General features: G+C 42.4%; 1 protein-coding gene across 8 annotated transcripts in view; it reads right to left on the reverse strand.

Moving 5' to 3' along the window:
* Positions 1-20,156, reverse strand: part of PEX2 (peroxisomal biogenesis factor 2) — a 754,438-nt gene that overhangs the window by 715,810 nt on the left and 18,472 nt on the right. For 5 of the 8 annotated variants that reach the window (XM_070075247.1, XM_070075246.1, XM_070075245.1 and 2 more), the window contains exon 3: positions 18,365-18,826. In XM_070075247.1, the coding sequence (XP_069931348.1) occupies positions 18,365-18,809 (445 nt within the window). In that variant the 5' untranslated portion in view covers positions 18,810-18,826. Of the gene's footprint in view, positions 1-17,513; positions 18,827-20,156 lie in introns of those variants that run through there. The other 3 variants (XM_070075248.1, XM_008255681.4, XM_070075249.1) reach the window with 1 other exon arrangement.

The following is a 20,156-nucleotide window of genomic DNA, read 5'->3' on the forward strand; positions in this document are numbered from 1 at the left end:
TGAAAAGCAGAATGAGAAAGAGAGAGAGAGAGAGAGAGAGAGAGATCCCATCTGCTGGTTCACTCACCAAATGCCCACAACATCTGGGACTTGACAAGGCTGAAGGCAGGAGTCAGGGATTCCATCTGAGTCTCTCATGTGTGTGACAGAGACCCAACTGCTTGAGTCATCACCTGCTGCCTTCCAGGATCCACTTAAGCAGAATGCTGGATCAGAAGCAGAGGTCTAATCCACGTGCTCTAAAATAGAATCAGCCTCCCAAACAGTGGCTTAACCTGCTGTGCTCCAGTGTCTCTCCCTGTGGGGAGCAGCCCGGACTGGACTGAGTTACTGGAATTAAGACTTATCCTATGCATCTGCTCTCCCACAATATGGCGCTGGGAGAGAAGTAAACAGCTTCCGCACAGCTGCCTCCAGTTCAGCTAATAAACTGTAGGACTTGCTCCTGATTGGAGGAGAGCAGCGTACTCGGCGTGTGGGCAGCCGAGTTAGGATTGGCGGAGGAGGACTATAAAGGAGGAGAGAGACGGCATGCACCAGGAACATCTAAGGGGAACATCTGAGGGAACACCTGTGCAGCCCCCGAGAAAGCCGGCCGGCGGTGTGCCGCTCCCCTGCGGAAGTGGGGAGTGTGGCCAGGGGGAACTGCCCTTCCACGGAGGTGGAAGGGACAGTAGCCAACCCGGGAAGAACCAGCAGCAAACCCGGGGAGGGCCGAGCAGACGAAAGAACAGCGCAGGGTTTAGTGTCGTTCCTCCACGAAGAGGGGGAGCGACACTCCCTATAATTACAACTTCTTGTGAAAAAGAGATGTATACCAAAGTTTCTGATACATATACCTAATTTGTTCTCCAAAACAATTTATACCCTACAATAGTGTAACTAGGTACATATTTCTCTATTCTGCCCCAAACATTTGATTTTATTATTAAAAACAGAAACACCAATATGTATATCAGAATGAACATTGCTGATATTTTGTCTTTGCCTTGACTGTCATTCTACTATTCATTCAACAAATAATTATGGAGTACTACCACCACAAGCCAGGCACAATTGTCAATTCTGAACAAATAGTAATAACTATTGCGATTTGTGAATCATCTCCATTTATTGGCAAAAGAACTTCCTGTTACAGGATTTTCCTACCAAGTATCCAAGTATCTCAAGAATATAGTGTGTCTCTCCCATTTCTCAACTATATTACAATTACTCAGGACGTTCTTGCCAGTTTCTCTAGTCTCACCAATTCTATAACAGGTGGTTGGATTTGAGCAATGCATTTTTATTTTCCTGATACATTTCTAATTTTTTCTTGAAAGGTATGGACAAGCCAGCTCAACAACCAGCCTCAAGGCTGGTGTTATCGCATAGCAGGTGAAACTGCCATCTGCAACACTGGGCATCCCATATGGGAGCTTGTTAGAGATCCATCTGATCCAGCTCCCCTCTAATGTACCTGGGAAAGCAGCAGAAGATGACCCAAGTTCTTGGGCCCCTGCCCCCTTGTGAGAGACCAGGATGAAACTCCTGGCTCCTGGATTCAATCTGGCCCAGCTCTGGTCATGGGGGCCATTTGGGGAGTGAACCAGCAGATTGAAAGTCTCTCTCTTCATTCCTTTTCTCTCTGTAACTCTGCCTTTCAATAAAATTAAAATCAAAAATCAAGCAATGAGCTTCTGGGAGAAAATATGAACAGAAATAGAAGGGCAGCTTGGTATTACACAAAAAGAGTGTTATTTGGATCAGAAAGACCTCAGTTCTAACATTGGCTGTATAAGCTTAGGCAAATTAATTAGTTTTCTACTATGTGAAGTGTGGCTTAAATTATATCTCACAGAATGAGTTCTAGAATAGGACCTGTGGGGAGCAATTCGGACTATACTGTTACTGGAATTAAGATTTATTCTATGCATCTGCTCTCCCACAATATGGCGCTGGGAGAGAAGTAAACAGCTTCCGCACAGCTGCCTCCAGTTCAACCAATTAACTGTAGGACTTGCTCCTGATTGGAGAGCAGCGTACTCGGCGTGTGGGCAGCCGAGTTGGGATTGGCAGAGAAGGACTATAAAGGAGGAGAGAGACGGCATGCACCAGGAACATCTATGGGGAACATCTAAGGGAACCCGTGCAGCCCCCGAGAGAACCGGCCGGCGGTGTGCCGCTCCCCTGCGGAAGTGGGGAATGCGGCCAGGGGGAACTGCCCTTCCACGGAGGTGGAAGGGATAGTAGCCAACCCGGGAAGAACCAGCAGCAAACCCGGGGAGGGCCGAGCAGACGAAAGAACAGCGCAGGGTTCAGTGTCGTTCCCCCACGAAGAGGGGGAGCGACATAATGGTGCCGTGACTCGGATAGGAAACCTAGGAGGGAAGAAATGACTCGGATAGGAAACCTAGGAGGGAAGAAATGACTCGGATAGGAAACCTAGCTCGGATAGGAAACCTAGGACGGATAGCAAACTTAGGAGGGAAGAAACGGGAAGAAATGGGAAAATACCGGAGAGAGAAACTAGCAAACAGCCTAGGGAAAAGCCGGACGAAAAAGGAGCCGGAAGAAGCTATTGAAAGCCTAGGCATAGACTCGGATACGGACTACGGGGGGAAGCTGGGAGAAATCTCTAAGGTCGAAAGCGAAAGTGAAAGCTAGAACAAACAGACTCGGACGCGGACTGTGGGGAGAGGCCAGGAGAAATGAGGGAGGAGTATCGTTGGAAGAAAGCTTGGGGAAACATACCGGGTAGAGAAAAATGTTAGGGAAATTGAAGCCGCGGGGGGCAGGCCGAGGCGGAAACGAAAGCCACTTTGGGGTTCTCAAGTTAGCCCGGGAATAGGGGGCGAAAAGTTGAAACTAGAAGCTGAGACGTAAGCCAGGTTGGGATCCGTCTGATTAGCCCGGGGAGCAAAGGACGGGAAGCCAAACCGTGGGGCGGAGACGTACGCTGGGTTGAATTCGCCAGGCTAGCCCGGGGAACTTAGATTGAATCCTAGTGGTGGAGACGCAAGCTACGCTGTGTTACTCGCGGAAGCCGCCGCGTGCAGAGAGAGCACGGGGCGTGAATAGATAAGGGAACGCTGGCGTAGGCCGTGGTTCAGACGCGAAAGGGTTAAGCGTGGAGACCGCGGAGCGCGCAAAGCCGAGCCGCGCAAAGCCGGGAAGCTGCGCAGATGAGAGAGGCGCGCGGGCTGAAGCGGCGAGGTGCCGGGAAGCTGCGGGGATAAGAGAAACAGAAGTTTGGAAGTGAAGTAAAAGAGAAATGGGAATGCTGGAAGATAGAAGTGAAATGGGAGAGGTAGGAATGCCCGGAGATAGAGAAATAGAGAAAAATAAGGCCTCCCCTCAACATGCAACAATTAGGAGGCTTGGATTCGGTCTGCCTGATTTAAGGCGGTAAGCGCCAGCAAAGCTCGACCAGAGTATGAGCTGCAGGTCACCGAAGATAGGCACAAACCAACACTAATAAGTCTCCCCCACAATACGGCAATGAGAAGGCTTGGATTCGGTTTGCCTGATAGGTTTTGTAAACACCTGCAGGCAGTTCTAGCAGAGCAGAGCATGCGCTGCAGGGCACCGAACACAGGCACGCATCAGCGCCTAAAAACCTCCTCACAATGGCGAAGAGAGGACCCGGATTCGGTTTTCCTGATTGATAGGACTTGTAAGAGCCTGTGGCAACTCTAGCAAGTACAGCAGAGTGTGTGCTGCGGGACACCGAAGACAGGCGCGTATCAACGCCAAAAAATAAAAAGAAAGGGGGATCTGTGGGGAGCAATCCGGACTAGACTAAGTTACTCGAATTAGGACTTATTCTATGCATCTGCTCTCCCACAATATGGCGCTGGGAGAGAAGTAAACAGCTTCCGCACAGCTGCCTCCAGTTCAACCAATTAACTGTAGGACTTGCTCCTGATTGGAGAGCAGCGTACTCGGCGTGTGGGCAGCCGAGTTGGGATTGGCAGAGAAGGACTATAAAGGAGGAGAGAGACGGCATGCACCAGGAACATCTATGGGGAACATCTAAGGGAACCCGTGCAGCCCCCGAGAGAACCGGCCGGCGGTGTGCCGCTCCCCTGCGGAAGTGGGGAATGCGGCCAGGGGGAACTGCCCTTCCACGGAGGTGGAAGGGATAGTAGCCAACCCGGGAAGAACCAGCAGCAAACCCGGGGAGGGCCGAGCAGACGAAAGAACAGCGCAGGGTTCAGTGTCGTTCCCCCACGAAGAGGGGGAGCGACAGGACCAGCCACTGGGCAGAGCTAAGACCTTTTAGTTTGTTGCAGTTTCTTGCTGCTCAGTCCATGCCCTTTCAACAGAAGCCTCTGTGGTTTTGCCCGTTTGTCTTCTGAGGCTTCCTTACCCTTCCCTGCCAGCCATGGAAAACACAGATCTCCACTTGGGATTACCACTGCGTGCTTTCTTCTCTGAAGGGTGCCTTATGTTATGAGCCTGTTTTCACCCTGCCCTTGCACAAAGCCTCTGTTTTCCACAGTGATAACCAGTTTTCAGAAAAACTGAGAGCTCCTAAAGGCAGAAGACATGCCTGTATTTTCTCTCTCTCACCTAGCATAGTGTCTGGCACACTGCAGGCCTTTAATGCTTTTCCTGTTGCATAACTACTCATCTGAATGTGGATGCTGGCGGCTTGTGCGTGAAAGTACAAGAATGCTTTCTTTCTCATTTCAATATCCTTTTCAATCCCTTCACTTGAAGATATCCTAAATACCTTAAGATTGAACTCAAATGTCAGGCTGATAGTCTGGTAGACTCTAGTCCCTTATCTTTCGATTTGGAATGCTGGATGTACTGAAGAAAGTGTTCAGTAATTATGTGTCCAAATCAAATGGGGAGGGAGGTTAGGCTTTATCATTCATCTGACCTTAAATTTCAGTTGATTTGAAGGAGAATCCTGTTTAATATAAACTTAGAGGACAGTAAGTAAAAAATAAGCAATGTATAATAATTGGGGAGTGAGGAGAAGAGAAAATAAAATAGATTTGGATTGGTGGTTCCACAGTTTATAGATGATGTTTAGGAGCCACCTGTCTCCCTCCTCTTGTTGCTCCCCCTCTTCATGGAGGAACGACACTAAACCCTGCCTAGGCTTCATATCCGAGTCATGGCACCATTATGTCGCTCCCCCTCTTCGTGGAGGAACGACACAGGACCCTGCGCTGTTCTTTCGTCTGCTCGGCCCTCCCCAGGTTTGCTGCTGGTTCTTCCCGGGTTGGCTACCATCCCTTCCACCTCCGTGGAAGGGCGGTTCCCCCTGCCACTTTCCCCACTTCCACAGGGGAGCGGCACACCGCCGGCCGGCTCTCTCGGGGGCTGCTCAGGTGTTCCCCTTAGATGTTCCTCTTAGATGTTCCTGGTGCATGTTGTCTCTCTCCTCCTTTATAGTCCTCTTCCACCAATCCCAACTCTGCTACCCACACGCCGAATACGCTGCTCTCCTCCAATCAGGAGCAGGTCCTGCAGTTTATTGGTTGAACTGGAGGCAGCTGTGTAGAATCTGTTTCCTCCTCTCCCAGCGCCATATTGTGGGAGAGCAGATGCATAGAATAAGTCTTAATTCCAGTAACTTAGTCTAGTCCGAGTTGCTCCCAGTTGCTCCCCACACCTCTGGCTCTCTCTAATCTCCAGCTGATGACAGCAGGAAACCCACTAGTGGTGGCAGCATATCCCATGTAATTCATCGTATAATAGCTCATGCTTGGCCTTTATAGACACTGCTTTCCATTGATGATGGAATTCCAGGCACCGTGGCAGACTCAGGAACATATATTTATACCTCTCAAAAACACGCTTGGAGACCTCTGCATCAGCATAACCCTGTGGAGACAAGTCCATGGGCATTACTTATGTAACTCATTAAGGAAATATGTGTTTTGGTATTTTTTTATCCAGTCGCTCTCTATTTCTTCCTCTACTCTTCCCAGACTTCTGGGTTGAAATAATGCACCATGCCCCATAAAAATATACGTGTATTACATCTTATACAAAAACTTGTTCACACAAAAAGAAAAAAAAAAAAAAAACCAGGAAACATGGGGGTAACCAGAACTGTAGTGGAAGGCAGATGGATAAATTAGGTTGAGCTTCAGAATCTTAGAACTGATTACTTTGAAAATCTGTCACTTCATCTTTACAATACCTCATAACTTTGCATTCTTAGTAAATTTAATTATTATGCTTTTGATTCAACCTCTCAACCCAGGGATTGAGTTGTTTTTAAAAAGACTAGATTTTAATTTCCTTAGGCTTTTAGTCTTTTGATCTTTCTTGTTAGTATTCCTCCTATGTGGTCCTAGACTATCACTTTTATCTCCATGTTTTGCACTTGAATACCCATTTTACATTTCTCAACTTTGACACACTGTACAAAACTAAGCTCAAGTATCGGTGGTGGAAGTGGTTTTCTAGAGGTAACATTCAGGAGTTCAGCTGAGAATTGAAAGATAGAGGCATTTCCTTGGTTTCTCCCAGCTCTCTGTCTGCTTCTCTTGCTCTGGGTTTGGAAAGAATGAAAATAAACATTATTGAAGAAATAGGATTTAGATTTGGGAATTTTTGTTGCTCTTGTTATTTCTGCTATGATTCAGGAAAAAGGAGTAAATGTTATTATATCAGAAATGAAAGACTCTGCTGGTTTTGAATTTTCTATTGGTTATCTACCCATGTGTGGATCAACTTACGCAGGAAAGAAAAGGAGACCCGTTTCATAATTAAAAAAAAAAAACAAAACTGATGAGACAGCACATGATATTCAATTCTATTAAAGGGACTATGCACAGATCTTTTTACAAAAAGTTCTTACATTCCTTGCATTGGGATTGTGTGATATGGTTCTACAACTCAGAGATTGGAAATTATAGAACATCTGCAATGAAATTGGTTTTCTGTGGCAAACTGATGAATCACTTACTGCCAATGACTAGAAGGAAAAGCACTTGTTTATGCCCTTATGTAATGAATTTTTATGAGGTGAAGTTTGCTGTTTATAAAAAAGTACACTTTAAGCTGCTGTAGATATAAAATAATAGAATTCAGAATTCAGAGCAATGCATTACTGCAAAGACAGTCACAAGCAGAATGTTATCTGCTTACAAAACACCAAAACAGGGCTATTACTTCTATAATGGAATTAAAAAAAAACCTCATCTACCCAGTTGGATTCTAGAAGAAAAAGTACTTAAAGAGACATAGCTGAAATTGACAGCTCCAAAATTGCATGTATTTTCAAAGAAAAGTTATTAATTCTCTTATTGTGTGCCTGATTCCAACTGTGTTTTTCCTCAAAGCAAGAACGACACAGAACATTTTAAATTAAAAATGGCATTCCTAAGACACACTACACAAACTAGGGGTGTGGGCTTCTCTATGCTTCTACAGACGTGCATGTAGAACTCTTCTGAAAATATCACTGGCAGTTTCTCTGAGGGGCTGGAAGATCAAGCTCCAATCTCTCTTGCTTTCTCCAAACACTTACAGAGCACCTGCACCATGCCAGGTTTTGGCTATGGAGTCACAAAAATGACAAAGACTCAGCCTTGCCCACACCGAACTCACAATCTCTTGCTGTTTCACAGTCATTTCGATGAAACTGAGACATATTCCATTATGTCCACGAATGGCCCTCAAGAAATAATGCAGGTAATATTGGATCGGGGCTCTTGCTCTGAAAAGACTGTATTCGCCTTTTGTGTTTGGTCTAGAGCTAAGTATTTTTAAAGCAATTAACCATAATTTCCATTTGAGGAAAAGGAGTATTTTTGAATTTTTTGTTGCCTAAAAGGCACTTGTACAAATTGATGTGGATTTAAAAGGGTAGAGGCTGTCAGGAGAGGGTGATATTTCCTGAGGGCTTAGTGGGATTTGTTTACCAGGAAGCCATCGGGACTCCTCAGAGAACAGCAAAGGCCTTGGGCTCCACTCATCAGAATTGTGACCACGTAGATGAAGTCTCCTTGGAAACTCCTGTGTGTTTTCTCTATTGGCAATCACAGCATAATAATATTTCAGAAATGAAAGCAGTTTTTAAGGTTTATTGATTTATTTGAAAGGCAGAATTACAGAGAGAGCAAAGCAAGAGAGAGAGAGGAGAGAAAGAGATGTATCTCCCATCTGTTGTTTCATTCCCTTAATGGCTGCAATGGCCAGGGCTAGGCCAGGCCAAAGCCTGGAAACAGGATTTCTGTCCAGGTCTCCATACTTGGGCCATCTTCCACTACTTTTCCATTAGCAGGGAGCTGGATTGGAAGTGGAGCAGACAGGACTAGAATGGGTGTCCATATGGGATGTCTGGCAGCGGCTCAACCCAGGGAGCCACAATGCCAGTCCTTCTGTCAGCATTTTCATAAGCATATCTAGAATACTCTAGGTCAGATCCTGAATCTTGATTCTCAGTTGGGAAACACGCTCATCTTACAGGCTTAGGCAACTAATAGTGCATAATGCTTATGTCAGTTGTTCATATCTGGTATAACAGTTCTAGATATTTATTTAGTTCTTTATTTATTGAATAGTTAAGATAGGACAGGGCTAGTTTAGTGTAACTTAAGCACACTGAGGCACTAGGGAACCCTTTTTGCCATGTAAAATATTTTTTTGAAAAAATAAACACTTTAACATACACAGATAAGATATTTTGTCAGTAATATAACCTGAATTTTCATCTAAAATTAATTATTGTACCTGTGATTATTACTATATTTAATATTCAAATAAAAATTGTGCAAAGTGCTGATTTTTAAATAAATGCTATACATATATTTTTGGAAAACAGATTGGGAACTTTTACCCTTCATCTACATGCCTTTAAATAATTAAAAAGATCATTCTGCATGGAGTCATATATTTAATACGCATTTTAAGATGCATAGGGGCTGGTGCTGTGGCATAGCAGGAAAAGCCACTGCCTGCAGTGCTGGCATCCCATATAGGTGCCAGTTCAAGTCCCGGCTGCTCCACTTCCAGTCCAGCTCTCTGCTATGGCCTCGGCAAGCAGTAGAAGATGGTCCAAGTTCTGGGACCCCTGCACCTGTGTGGGAGACCCAGGAGAAGCTCCTAGCTCCTGGCTCCTGGCTCCTGATCAGTGCAGCTCTGGCCTTGTAGCCAACTGGGGAGTGAACCAACAGATGGAAGACCTCAATTACAGGATACAGGCATATCAAGAGGTGGCTTAACCTACCACTCCACAATACTTGCCCCACTCATGAATACTTCTGCATAAAATTATTTTTCATGGTATTTAAATAACAACGTTGTAGTCAACTAAGTAGCTATACTATGTTGTTTATTTCCCCAATATTGAGTATGTTATTTCATTTATTATGAACAGTACAGCATTGAATATCTTTTCAATACATCTATATATGCAATTCTACATATGCAAAATTAGGTGTTCACATTTACCTGAATTTGAAAATCAATTTTATCTTACTAAGTATATTTATGTTTCACTGGACCTGAAATTCTGGAAAAGGCACGAGTTGAAATTGTTATAGGTTATTTTACTCTTAACAAGTAGATAGTGAGCTACCTACACAATACCATGCTTTGGTTCTCTTGGCCTGGAGAGTGACTTGTTTTAATCTTATTTGATGTTATAGTTACCAGAATAGCAACTCAATCCAGGATTCAGGGAAGGACATTGTACAAAATGGTGCTTTTTATTAAAAAAAAAAAAACATTTTAAACCCAAAAGCTTTTTCTTGAAAATAGAGGAAATAAGAGATTTGGAAACGTGAAGGTAAATTCTGTCTTATTTCATGATTTATATTCTTTGAAGAAAAAAAAAACTGGAAAAAGTAAAATGTTTGCTAACATGTGTAGAGATAAATAAACATACTCTACCTACTAGTTTTCACTGCACAGAACTATGGATCACTCATTCTATAGACACAGGGATAATTAGTTTGGCTACAAAACATTCGTGGAATTATTTAGTTGCCGAAAATGTCTTTTTAAAATTCAGTAACATTTCACTCATTGACTACCATTAGGAAAAACAACTTTTTGTTAAAGTGAATGTTTCAAATAAATCAAATTTTTACCTGTAAGTGCCAACATAGTTTGAAGGCTTTCTTTCAAATACAGCAATACTAATTTCCTTGCCTTTTTAACCAAATTGTACAGAATATAAGGTAGTTGTTATTGATGGTCCAAGGTTATTTTTAAACCACAGTTGCTATTCAGTTAGTTCTCAGAGCCTGTTCTTAACTCTGAATGTTACCAGAATATAGTATTTTTTTCAAAGTTCTTTTTTTTCACTGATATTGAGTTACCCATTATTGCTTGTGACTGTTAACATGCTTGATTTTGATTTGTTTTGTTTTTGCTTTAGCCAGTGTTCCCTTCTCTCTTATCTATTATTTTTAATCTGTTAGTGAAAGTGTGTTTGAATTCTATTTAAAATAAAGCAGCTTCTACAGAAGAAGTGTCCCTTGGTGCATGGAATCTGTGAAAAGCTATGAAGGTTTCTTAAGGCTTTGTTTACTTCCAGTCCCTGACCATTTCAGAGAATGATGGTGTTGATGTACTACAAACCTAAGAGAAACAACAACCATGCCTTATAATGACTGTTGCTATAGCCTTTGACGTGGTTTTCTTGCTTTTACTCACTCCTCCACACCTTATTTATGAGAGTGATCCCTTACAAATGTAAATTTGTTCATGTCACTTCTTTGCTTAAAATCATGTGGCTTCCTCCTAGCTGCAATAAATCCAGACATTTCTTCTCCATGGCTTGCATGGCCTGATGTGACCTGGCCCTGGGCCCCTCACCTCATCTACCTTATTTTCCACCTCTCCTTCGCTTGCTTCCTGTGGTTTCTTGCTGTTCCTCAAACAAGTTCCTCTGAACTCTCAATTCAGAGGTTGAGCACCTGGCATTTCCTGGCACACTTTCTCTGTTTGTCTTTCTCCCTCATTTCCTGCAGGTCTCTTTTTCAAATTTCATCTCTTCATGAGCATGCAATTCAATTCAGAACTCTATCATTCTCATTTTCCCTAGTCTTTTCTATTTTCCTTCAAAGTACTACTAACATCTGAAATAATCTTACACATGTCTGTTGTCTATCATCCTCAAACTCCATGACAGCAGGCAGCAGGTTTTTTTTTTTTTTTTTTTTTTTTTTAATTCATGAATGCACTTCCTGAGTACAACAAAGAATGTTCCAGGGGCTCAATAAACAATTTTTAAGAGAATTATATTTAATTCCTAAGAGGCATCACAATCCTAAGAGGCAGACATTGAATGCCCATTTTACAGGTGAACAAATTGAACATTAAAGATATTAAATAAACTTGTAAAAAACCCACTATCACTGAGTTTTAAAGGCAGGGGGAATGGCAGCAAAGGAGAACAACATGCTTTGTGTTAGCTATGATTGATATCTTAGTAACTTAGACATGGTCACTAAAGCAACTTAGATATTTTATGAAGGATTTTTAAAAGTGAACTTATTTGAGGTAGGGGTGAGACAGAGAGAGACAGAGAGAGAGAGAGAGAGAGAGAGAGAGAGAGAGAACGAATCTTCAATTTGCTGGTTCATTCCTGAAACAGTCAGTGCTAAGTGAGGCTGAAGCTGTTGAGAGAGGAACTCAATCCAGACCTCCCACATGGTGACAGAGGCTCATTGACATCACAACTGCCCCCCAGGGCATGCATTAGCAGGAAGCAGAGTCAGGCATTAGAGCTAGGACCTGAACCTAGTCACTTCAGTATGGAATGTGTACATCTGTCAACTGACATCTTAACTGCTAAGTGAAGCACCCATCCCTGGATATTTTAAATTCATAAGTAGCTAGTCTTATTTGAGAGTAAGTTTCTTGAGAGAGAAAAGAAAAATATTATTGTATAAGTTCTTATTTTTCCAAGGGAGGACATTCATAACTGAAGGTTAGGTTCTTGAGGCTAAAACAGAACATCATAGAGCTATGATCCTGTTTTCTGCAATGTTGAGCTCTGAGGCTTGTGGGGAGTAGAAACAGTTGTACCTGTGCTCAGACAGTTCTCAGACACTGCGGGGGAGACAGGAACTGAACACAGTCTCTGTGACTGTCACAACTTGGCCAGGAGCTCTGATATCTGCAGTGACGTAGAGCTCCTTGAGAACACCTGGGTGTATAAGCCAGTCATACTGCCCTCGACTATAAATGGAACACTACCTGCCACTAGCGTGTTGTTTGTCAAGCATCCCACATTCAAAAAATTCTAGAAAACAATGGAGAGACAGCATTAGATGGAGCACACAGATAGAGATACCGATCAGTTCTTCCATCAAAGATGGATTTGTTGCACAGCTATGTCGAGTGTTGTCAGCAGACTGCCACCAGCTGCCAGCTCCTTTAGTGTGTTTCAGCTGAAGAGAGCTACCCTGCTTGAGGTCAGCCCCTTCCAAGCAGCCTTCCCAGTGACTAACAAGTGTAGATAAAAAGACAACACAACTGGGACCTGTGGCAATGGCATCCCATATGGGCGTTGGTTCAAGTCTCGGCTGCTCTACTTCTGATCCAGCTCCCTGCTGATGACCTAGGAAAGTAGTAGAAGATGGCCCAGGTGCTTGGGCCCCTGCACCCATATGGGACAGAAGAAGCTCCTGGCTCCTGGCTTTGGATCGGCTTAGCTCTGGCTATTGCGGCCATTTGGGGAGTGAACCAATGTATGGAAGACATCACTTTCTGTCTCTCCCTCTCTCTGTCTGTAACTCTGCCTGTCAAATAAATAAATAAAACTAAAGGAAAAAAAAAAGAGAGAGAGAGAGAGAGAGAGATAACACAGCTTTTCAAGACAGTATTAAAAAAAAAAAAGACAACACAAGAAGCTCCAGATTTCCCTCTGTGTTGGCCACCTTGTCAGGTTTGCACTAGTACTACCATTTTTTCAGCCTCTTCCTGCTTCTTCCTTTCTCTTCAAAAACGTTTCAATGTCTCTTTCCCTAGGACCCAATCTGAGGTTTATTAATTCAGTGCATGAAATGTCTCATGGTATACTAGAATGAAAAAGCACTGGTTATGATCCCTGAGCTCATGGGAGTTGTTACCCAGTGTGGGTGGCAGATCTTAAATAAAATGAAAAATTAAAATCATACCATTATGGTCACCTTCTGTAATCTACCATCAAAATAACAATGTAACAAATTTGTTGGTATAAAACCTTATTGATTTTATTTCTTTCACATCTGCAATCTAACACAACTATTCAGTTACTTATCAAACTAGATCACTGGTAGAATCTGACTGCACATAGACTTTTTGTATAACAGCGAATGTAGACCCTAACACAGATTGGCTATTTTTATCTGTCCAGTATCTACCCTTTCTCGTAAGAGCACTTTAGTTTCCAGTAGTAAATGGCTTCCTGCTAGAGTACCTTCAGGTTCATATGATATAGGTGAGGGAGTGTCACCCAGTTTTGAGTAACTGGGAGTATTTTTTTGACAGGCAGAGTGGATAGTGAGAGAGAGAGACAAACAGAAAGGTCTTCCTTTTGCTGTTGGTTCACCCTCCAATGGCCGCCATGGCTGGCGTGCTGCGGCCGGTGCTCCGCGCTGATCCGAAGGCAGGAGCTAGGTGCTTCTCCTGGTCTCCCATGGGGTGCAGGCCCCAAGCACTTTGGGCCATCCTCCACTGCCTTCCCGGGCCACAGCAGAGAGCTGGCCTGGAAGAGGGGCAACTGGGAAAGAATCCGGCGCCCTGACTGGGACTAGAACCTGGTGTGCCGGCACCGCTAGGTGGAGGATTAGCCTAGTGAGCCGCGGCGCCAGCCGGGAGTATTCATATTTTCCATCCTCCTAGTCTTAGTGACTCATTCAGGAATGTGCACATGACCTAAAGCAGACAACTAACAGTGAGCTCCCTAGACTTATGTTGGAACCACTAGGCAAGAGGCTCTCATTCCAGAAGGATCAGGAGTGGGCAGAATATAAGCCTTGAGTCTCTGGCGGTCATCATTCTGCCTGAGAGGGAGGCTGACTCAGAAATACTGACAACAGCAACGGAATGTACTATTACATCCTACTTACTGTGTGTCACTGTTTCAGGAGGTTTATATACACAGAGCATCTAATCCTTGTAATACACAGATGTATAGATTTAGCACGATGCCCCGGTTCCACAAGTGAATGGCACAGATGAGATCTAAACTCTAGGGGAGTCCATGTCTCTCATGCCACGTACACTGGTTATAAAAATGGGAGTGGACTCTATCTGTTTCAGTGAGCCATTTGAGCACCTACATCCAGACTGGGCCTGCACTGTGTGCCTGAACTCTTTACATAATCAAATCATTGTTATTTTTATTTTGCAAAATCAATCTGAATTGGGTTTATACCACAGAACAGAGGAGTCCTGATTATTCCCCATATTCATCAATGCACTATTTACAATATAAAGTGGAAAGAACCTAACTGCCCTAGGATGGTGGATGACTAAAAGAAACTATAGAAATAATATGAATATGTTGACATATATAGTTACCAAAATATTTGTGAGGAATATTTATAGAAATTTAAAATGCTATTTTTTTAAAAAAATGCATAATCATTATAACAATTTTATAAATAAGGTATCAAAATGATTGGAATAAAATATAACAGAATACTGTAAAAATTATGAGAAACATATTTTTCCTGAATTCGTGGAGTTTTCCATAAGGTTTTAAAACTGAAGGAGAAAAAGCATTAAAAAGTAAAATACTCTTACCTCCAAAATATAAAACTCTTTGGATATTGTACTTTATTATTTTTAAGCACTTATATATTCATTTATTAGAAAGGCATAGTGACAGTGAGGGAGAGGAAGATCTTCCATCCACTGGTCCACTCCCCAGTGGACACAACAGCTCCTGAATCTAGGAGCCAGGAACTCCATCCAGGTGTCCCATGTGCGTGGCAGGGGTCCAAGTACTTGGGACATCTGCTGCTGCTTCTCAGGCATATTAGCAGAAAGCTGGATTGGAAGTGGAACAGCAGGGACATGAACTGGCACTCTAGATATGGGATGTCAGCATTGCAAATGGCAGCTTAACTAGCTGCACCACAATGCTGGCCATAAGTATCTTAAAAATTCAACCAAAATCCAACTTACAATCTGTTCAAACTAAGAATGTAAACTTAATGAAAACAACTTCTCTTTTTTACATTTTTATTCACAGTGGTTACATTAATACTTGGAACCTAAGTGCCTATAGAATGAAAGTTGAACTATAACATCTTATTTTTCAAGCAAAATGCTTATTACATAACAACTGGGTTTTTCAAGACATTTAAGTTAAGATTTGGGGCAAATCAATGCTCAATCTGATTTGATGTTATTGCTATGGGTTAAAAAGGATCTGGCTTCTTTACTCAGCAGACATTTAAATTCCAAGGTTGTGGACTGGCTTATGCTGGGGGTTGGAGGCTTGATTTAATTAACGTGTCTGGAAGGTGAATCTAGTGAGAGATCTTAGTTCTTCTAGGCTATGTCCTCAGAAGGTGGTTTTTTGCAAGAGGGTTGATTATATAAGCTTGAGTTGGGCCTAGCCACTCATCTCCCTGCTTTTGTTTGTCAGGTGATCATTTCTCCCTACATGTTCCGTCACTGCCCAGCTATGACCTCATCTGTTAGCAAAATCAATGGGTCCATCTGATCTTGGACTGTGAACCACCAAAGTTGTAAGCCAAAATACATCTCCTTCCATCATTAGTAGCATATTTCAGGTATTTAGTTGTAGTGAGAAAAGTCTAATACAATCATTTTAAGAGTTTAAAAAATTTACTTGTTTATTTAGTTGAAAGGCAGAGAATGAAAAGGGAGAGAAAAAAGATCTTCCATTAGTTCCATTGTCCAAATAGCTACAATATTCAGGTCTGGGGCAGGCCAAAGCCAAGAGCCAGGGATTCCATCCTGGTCTCTAACATGGGTAGTAGGGACCCAAGTACTTGGGCCATCTTTTAGTGCCATCCTAGACACATTAGCAGGGAGCTGAATTGGAAGTGGAGCAGCTAGGACTTGAATCAGTACTCAAATCTGGCTTAAAAATAAATGCCTGGGTGGGTGTTGTGGTGCAGTGGGTTAAGCTAATACTTGGAATGTCTGCATCCCCAGGATCGAATTCTGCCTCCAAATTGGATACAGTTTCTTGCTAATTCACACCTGGAAGGCAGCAGATAATGCCTCAATTACTTGAGTACGTGATACCCATGTGGGAGAACTGGGTGCAGTTCCCAGTGCCTGGCTTCAGCCTAACCTAGTTCTGGCTGTTGCAGGCATTTAGTGTAAACCAGCAGACCCCCCCCCCCACACCCCCATATCTCTGTTGCTCTGCCTTTCAATTAAACTTTTTTTTTGTTGTTTTTGTTTTGACACGCAGAGTTAGAGAGACAAAGGTCTTCCTTTTCCGTTGGTTAACCCAAATGGCCGCTACGGCAGGCGTGCTGCATTGTTCCAAAGCCAGGAGCCAAGTGCTTCCTTCTGGTCTCCCGTGTGAGTGCAGGGCCCAAGGACCTGGGCCATCCTCCACTGCCTTCCCGGGCCACAGCAGAGAGCTGGACTGGAAGAGGAGCAACCGGGACAGAAGCCGGCGCCCCAACTGGGACTAGAACCCGGGATGCCAGCGCTGCAGGCGGAGGATTAGCCAAGTGAGCCACAGCGCTGGCCTCAATAAAGCTTTTAAAAACAAATAAATGCAGAGCCTGTGTTGTGGTATAGTGGATAAGGATGCTGCCTGCAGTACTGGCATCCCATATGAGTGTCAGTTCGAGTCCAAGCTGCTCCACTTCCAATCCAGCTCTCTGCTATGCTGGGAAAGCAGGACAAGATAGCCCAAGTCCTTGGGCCTCTGAACCCATGTGGGAAGACCCAGAGAAAGCTCCTGGCTCCGGGCTTCAGATTGGTGCAGCTCTGGCCACTGCGGCCAACTGGGGACTGACCCAGCAGATATAAGACCTTTCTCTCTCTCTCTCTCTCTCTCTCTCTCTCTGCCTCTCCTTCTCTATCTAACTCTGACTTTCAAATAAATAAATAAATCTTTAAACAAAACAAATAAATGCTATTATTTTGGAAAGTAACTTAAAAATATTTTTCACGTGGTTATTCAGCTAAAAGTTCATTTATTAGTTTTAAGTGAAAAATACAGAGAAAAATGAATGAAAAAAGTATACAAATTATCTTGATATGTGTTGCTGCATACTGTACTAACCTCTGATACTGCATAAAACTATCAGTATGCTTGCTGTTAATACATGCCCTGAATCAAAGGCTAGATGGAGACCTAATAAGCAGGGTTCTTCATGCCAGCTGTCCTCAGTAGCCTCCAGCTCTCATTTTTGAGCTGCCTTAAGTAACTGCAGATTTCTGAAAATGTAAGAAGACAACTGGGAAGTATCTGATGGTGATAGACTGAAGCTCTTAACAAACAGTTTCAGAGAAAAGCTTATGACCACAACCGAGGTATCAGAACTTCAGGCTGAAAACAATAGGGTCTTTCCATTGTCAGATTATATTATGTCTTCTCTGAAAATAAATTCACACTCATCTCAGAGTCTCCAAGATCTTTTATTTTTAGAGTCCAATTTTTTTCTAGGAAGCAGCAAAATCGAAAAGTGTTCTTAGTAGTCATCTTACAAAACTGCCCATTATTATTGACATGGAAAACTGAATACAGTGATTTTTTTAAAAAGATTTATTTATTTATTTTAAAGTCAGAGTTAGAATGCAATGATTTTTTAAATAATAATATATTAACGTAGAATCATGAGATATCCAGTGATTAGGATTTAGTCATGCCTGGGAAGGAACAGAAGACAGTGGCTAAACACATGCTTTATAAAAGAAAACTAATTGGTACACTTAGGATGACTAACATTAAGGATTTAGTATAATACATTTTTCCTCAGAGGAAACAATTTTAGTTTTTAAAGAGTATTCACTTCAGACATTTCAATTCCTGATTTCAGTGGCTGCACACTGTGTACCTCTGTTCCACATTTAGGACAAGTAAAGTACATGTCAAATAAGAAACTGCTCTTAGCACAGAAATAACAGAAAACATGCTCACATCCTATGGTATGAGGCATAGTGGGCCACTCTCCACACAGAGAACATTCTTTGCCACTGGTGGCTAGTGTGCTGTCACTATTAGGAGCACCAGTAAGAGGGATGCACCATGAAGATAACTTGGCTTTTAACTTCTGGATATTGATAAGTGGTAAAAGAAAAATCAGAAACTCCGCAAAACCATGCCAGAGAAGTTCCCTATTCATATACTCAAAGCCAACTTCTCGGACGTTTTGGGGCTTGCAAAACACAGAACGAATGCCTAGGAGACGTTCTGTCAAAGTTGCAAACTTTCCCCTTTGAAGGAAAATCAAAAAATTAATCAACTCACCTAATTTCCAAAGTCCAACCACAAAATTCACAGACTGCTTGACTTTCCCGAATGATGCTAAATGACGGTTTCGAAACAAATCATAGCATCTTTCTTCTAACCACCTCCCACCAACTGTACAAACAGCATACCAGAGCTTTTGATTTTTACTTGGTGGTTGATACTTCAGATTCGAAGAAAAATCATTTTTATACCGAATATTCAAAACTGACTGTCCCACAGTGGCATTTTTGGAGTAGATGGTGAACCTCCACAGGAAAAGCCACAAGAATGCTTTCACTTCTGGTTCAAAGTGGGCTAACAGCCCTGGCTTAAATCCATGAAAGCACTGAGTAAACTGGGACCAAACTAGCTGCTCCAGGGCCTTGTTTAGTTCAAGTGCATCCAGCTGACTTATTCTTAACACTCTATTTGCACTCTTGGTATTCTCTTCTTTGGGAGCCATGTCTTCTCTGAAGGTCTCTAGGAAAAAATAATTAGAGAATATCATTAAGCATTCATAATGTTATGGGCCCTTCCGTCCTATAATAGTGAGTGAATAATCGCTTCATCAAACTCCTCTCTCTCTTTCCTTTCTTCCTTTTCCTCCTTCATTTTGTTTCTTTTTTTCTTGACCTTCCTCATCAAGGTGCAACAATTACTTAGAGAGAGAGAGGCAAACCTTGTGTCCACAAACATACTTCCATACCCTTTGGTCAGATATTCTAGTAGGGAGACATCAAAATCCTGAAGCTAACACTGATGAAGCTGGGTAATAATGGAAATATATATAAATGCAATACAAACAAAGATCTATATGGAACCTTCCAATGATGGTTAAATAAAGACTTATTTAATTTCCAGCATTCCTACTGATTTCAAAAAGTTACTTACTGTTTCTTTAATATATTTTAATTTGTAAAGGAAAGTAAAATAAATAAATAATACTTCTATTCATATTAGAATATGAATATTAGTAAATCTTAGCATTAAGTACTAAGGAAAGGCTGGTATTGTAGTGCACTGGGTTAAGCCACATCCTTCAATGCTGGCATCTGGGCTTCAGTTCCAGAGCTGGCTGCTCCACTTCTGATCCAGCTCCCTTCTAACGTGCCTGGGAAAGCAGCAGAGGATGGCTCAAGTCTTTGGGCCCCTGCACTCACATGGGCGATCCAGAAGCAGCTTTGGGCTCCGGGCTTCAGCATGGCCCAGCCCTTGCTGTTGCAGCCATTTGGGGAGTGAACCAGTGGAAGGAAGATCTCTCTCTCTCTCTGGTTCTTTCCTTCTCTCGCTCTGTAATTCTGCTTTCATATAAATACATCTTTTTTTAAAAAAACACTAAGGATACTAAAATGTAGACAGCACATCAAGAATAGAAAACTATTATATAAAAATAGGTACTAGGATAATTTTGTAAACACATTAGGGAAACAAATGGGTGCTAAAGGACAAATGTTTTAAAAATCATTAAAAGCTGACTATGTTAGCTAGGTAGGGTTGACTGACTCAGAACACACTTATTAAATATCTATCATGTACAAGCTGATGCAATTAAAACAGGCCCTGTTAACTGAATATATAGATCAATGTAGATATTTAAAATTTTATTAATGTATTGGCAAATCCAAACTATGACCAAAAACTATGCTTAAATTTAGTTTCTAAAATATTCCCTCTGTTTGATCTCATTTATAGGTGGAGTCTAAAGAAACTGAACTGACAAAAGCTAAAGTGTAATTATGGCTCCTAATGGATGAGGGGTGGGAAAAGATGTTGGTCAAAGGGTACGCATTTTCAGTGATATAATGAAAAT

The sequence above is a fragment of the Oryctolagus cuniculus genome, chromosome 6 (assembly GCF_964237555.1).
Source record: "Oryctolagus cuniculus chromosome 6, mOryCun1.1, whole genome shotgun sequence".
Classification (NCBI taxonomy): Eukaryota; Metazoa; Chordata; class Mammalia; order Lagomorpha; family Leporidae; genus Oryctolagus; species Oryctolagus cuniculus.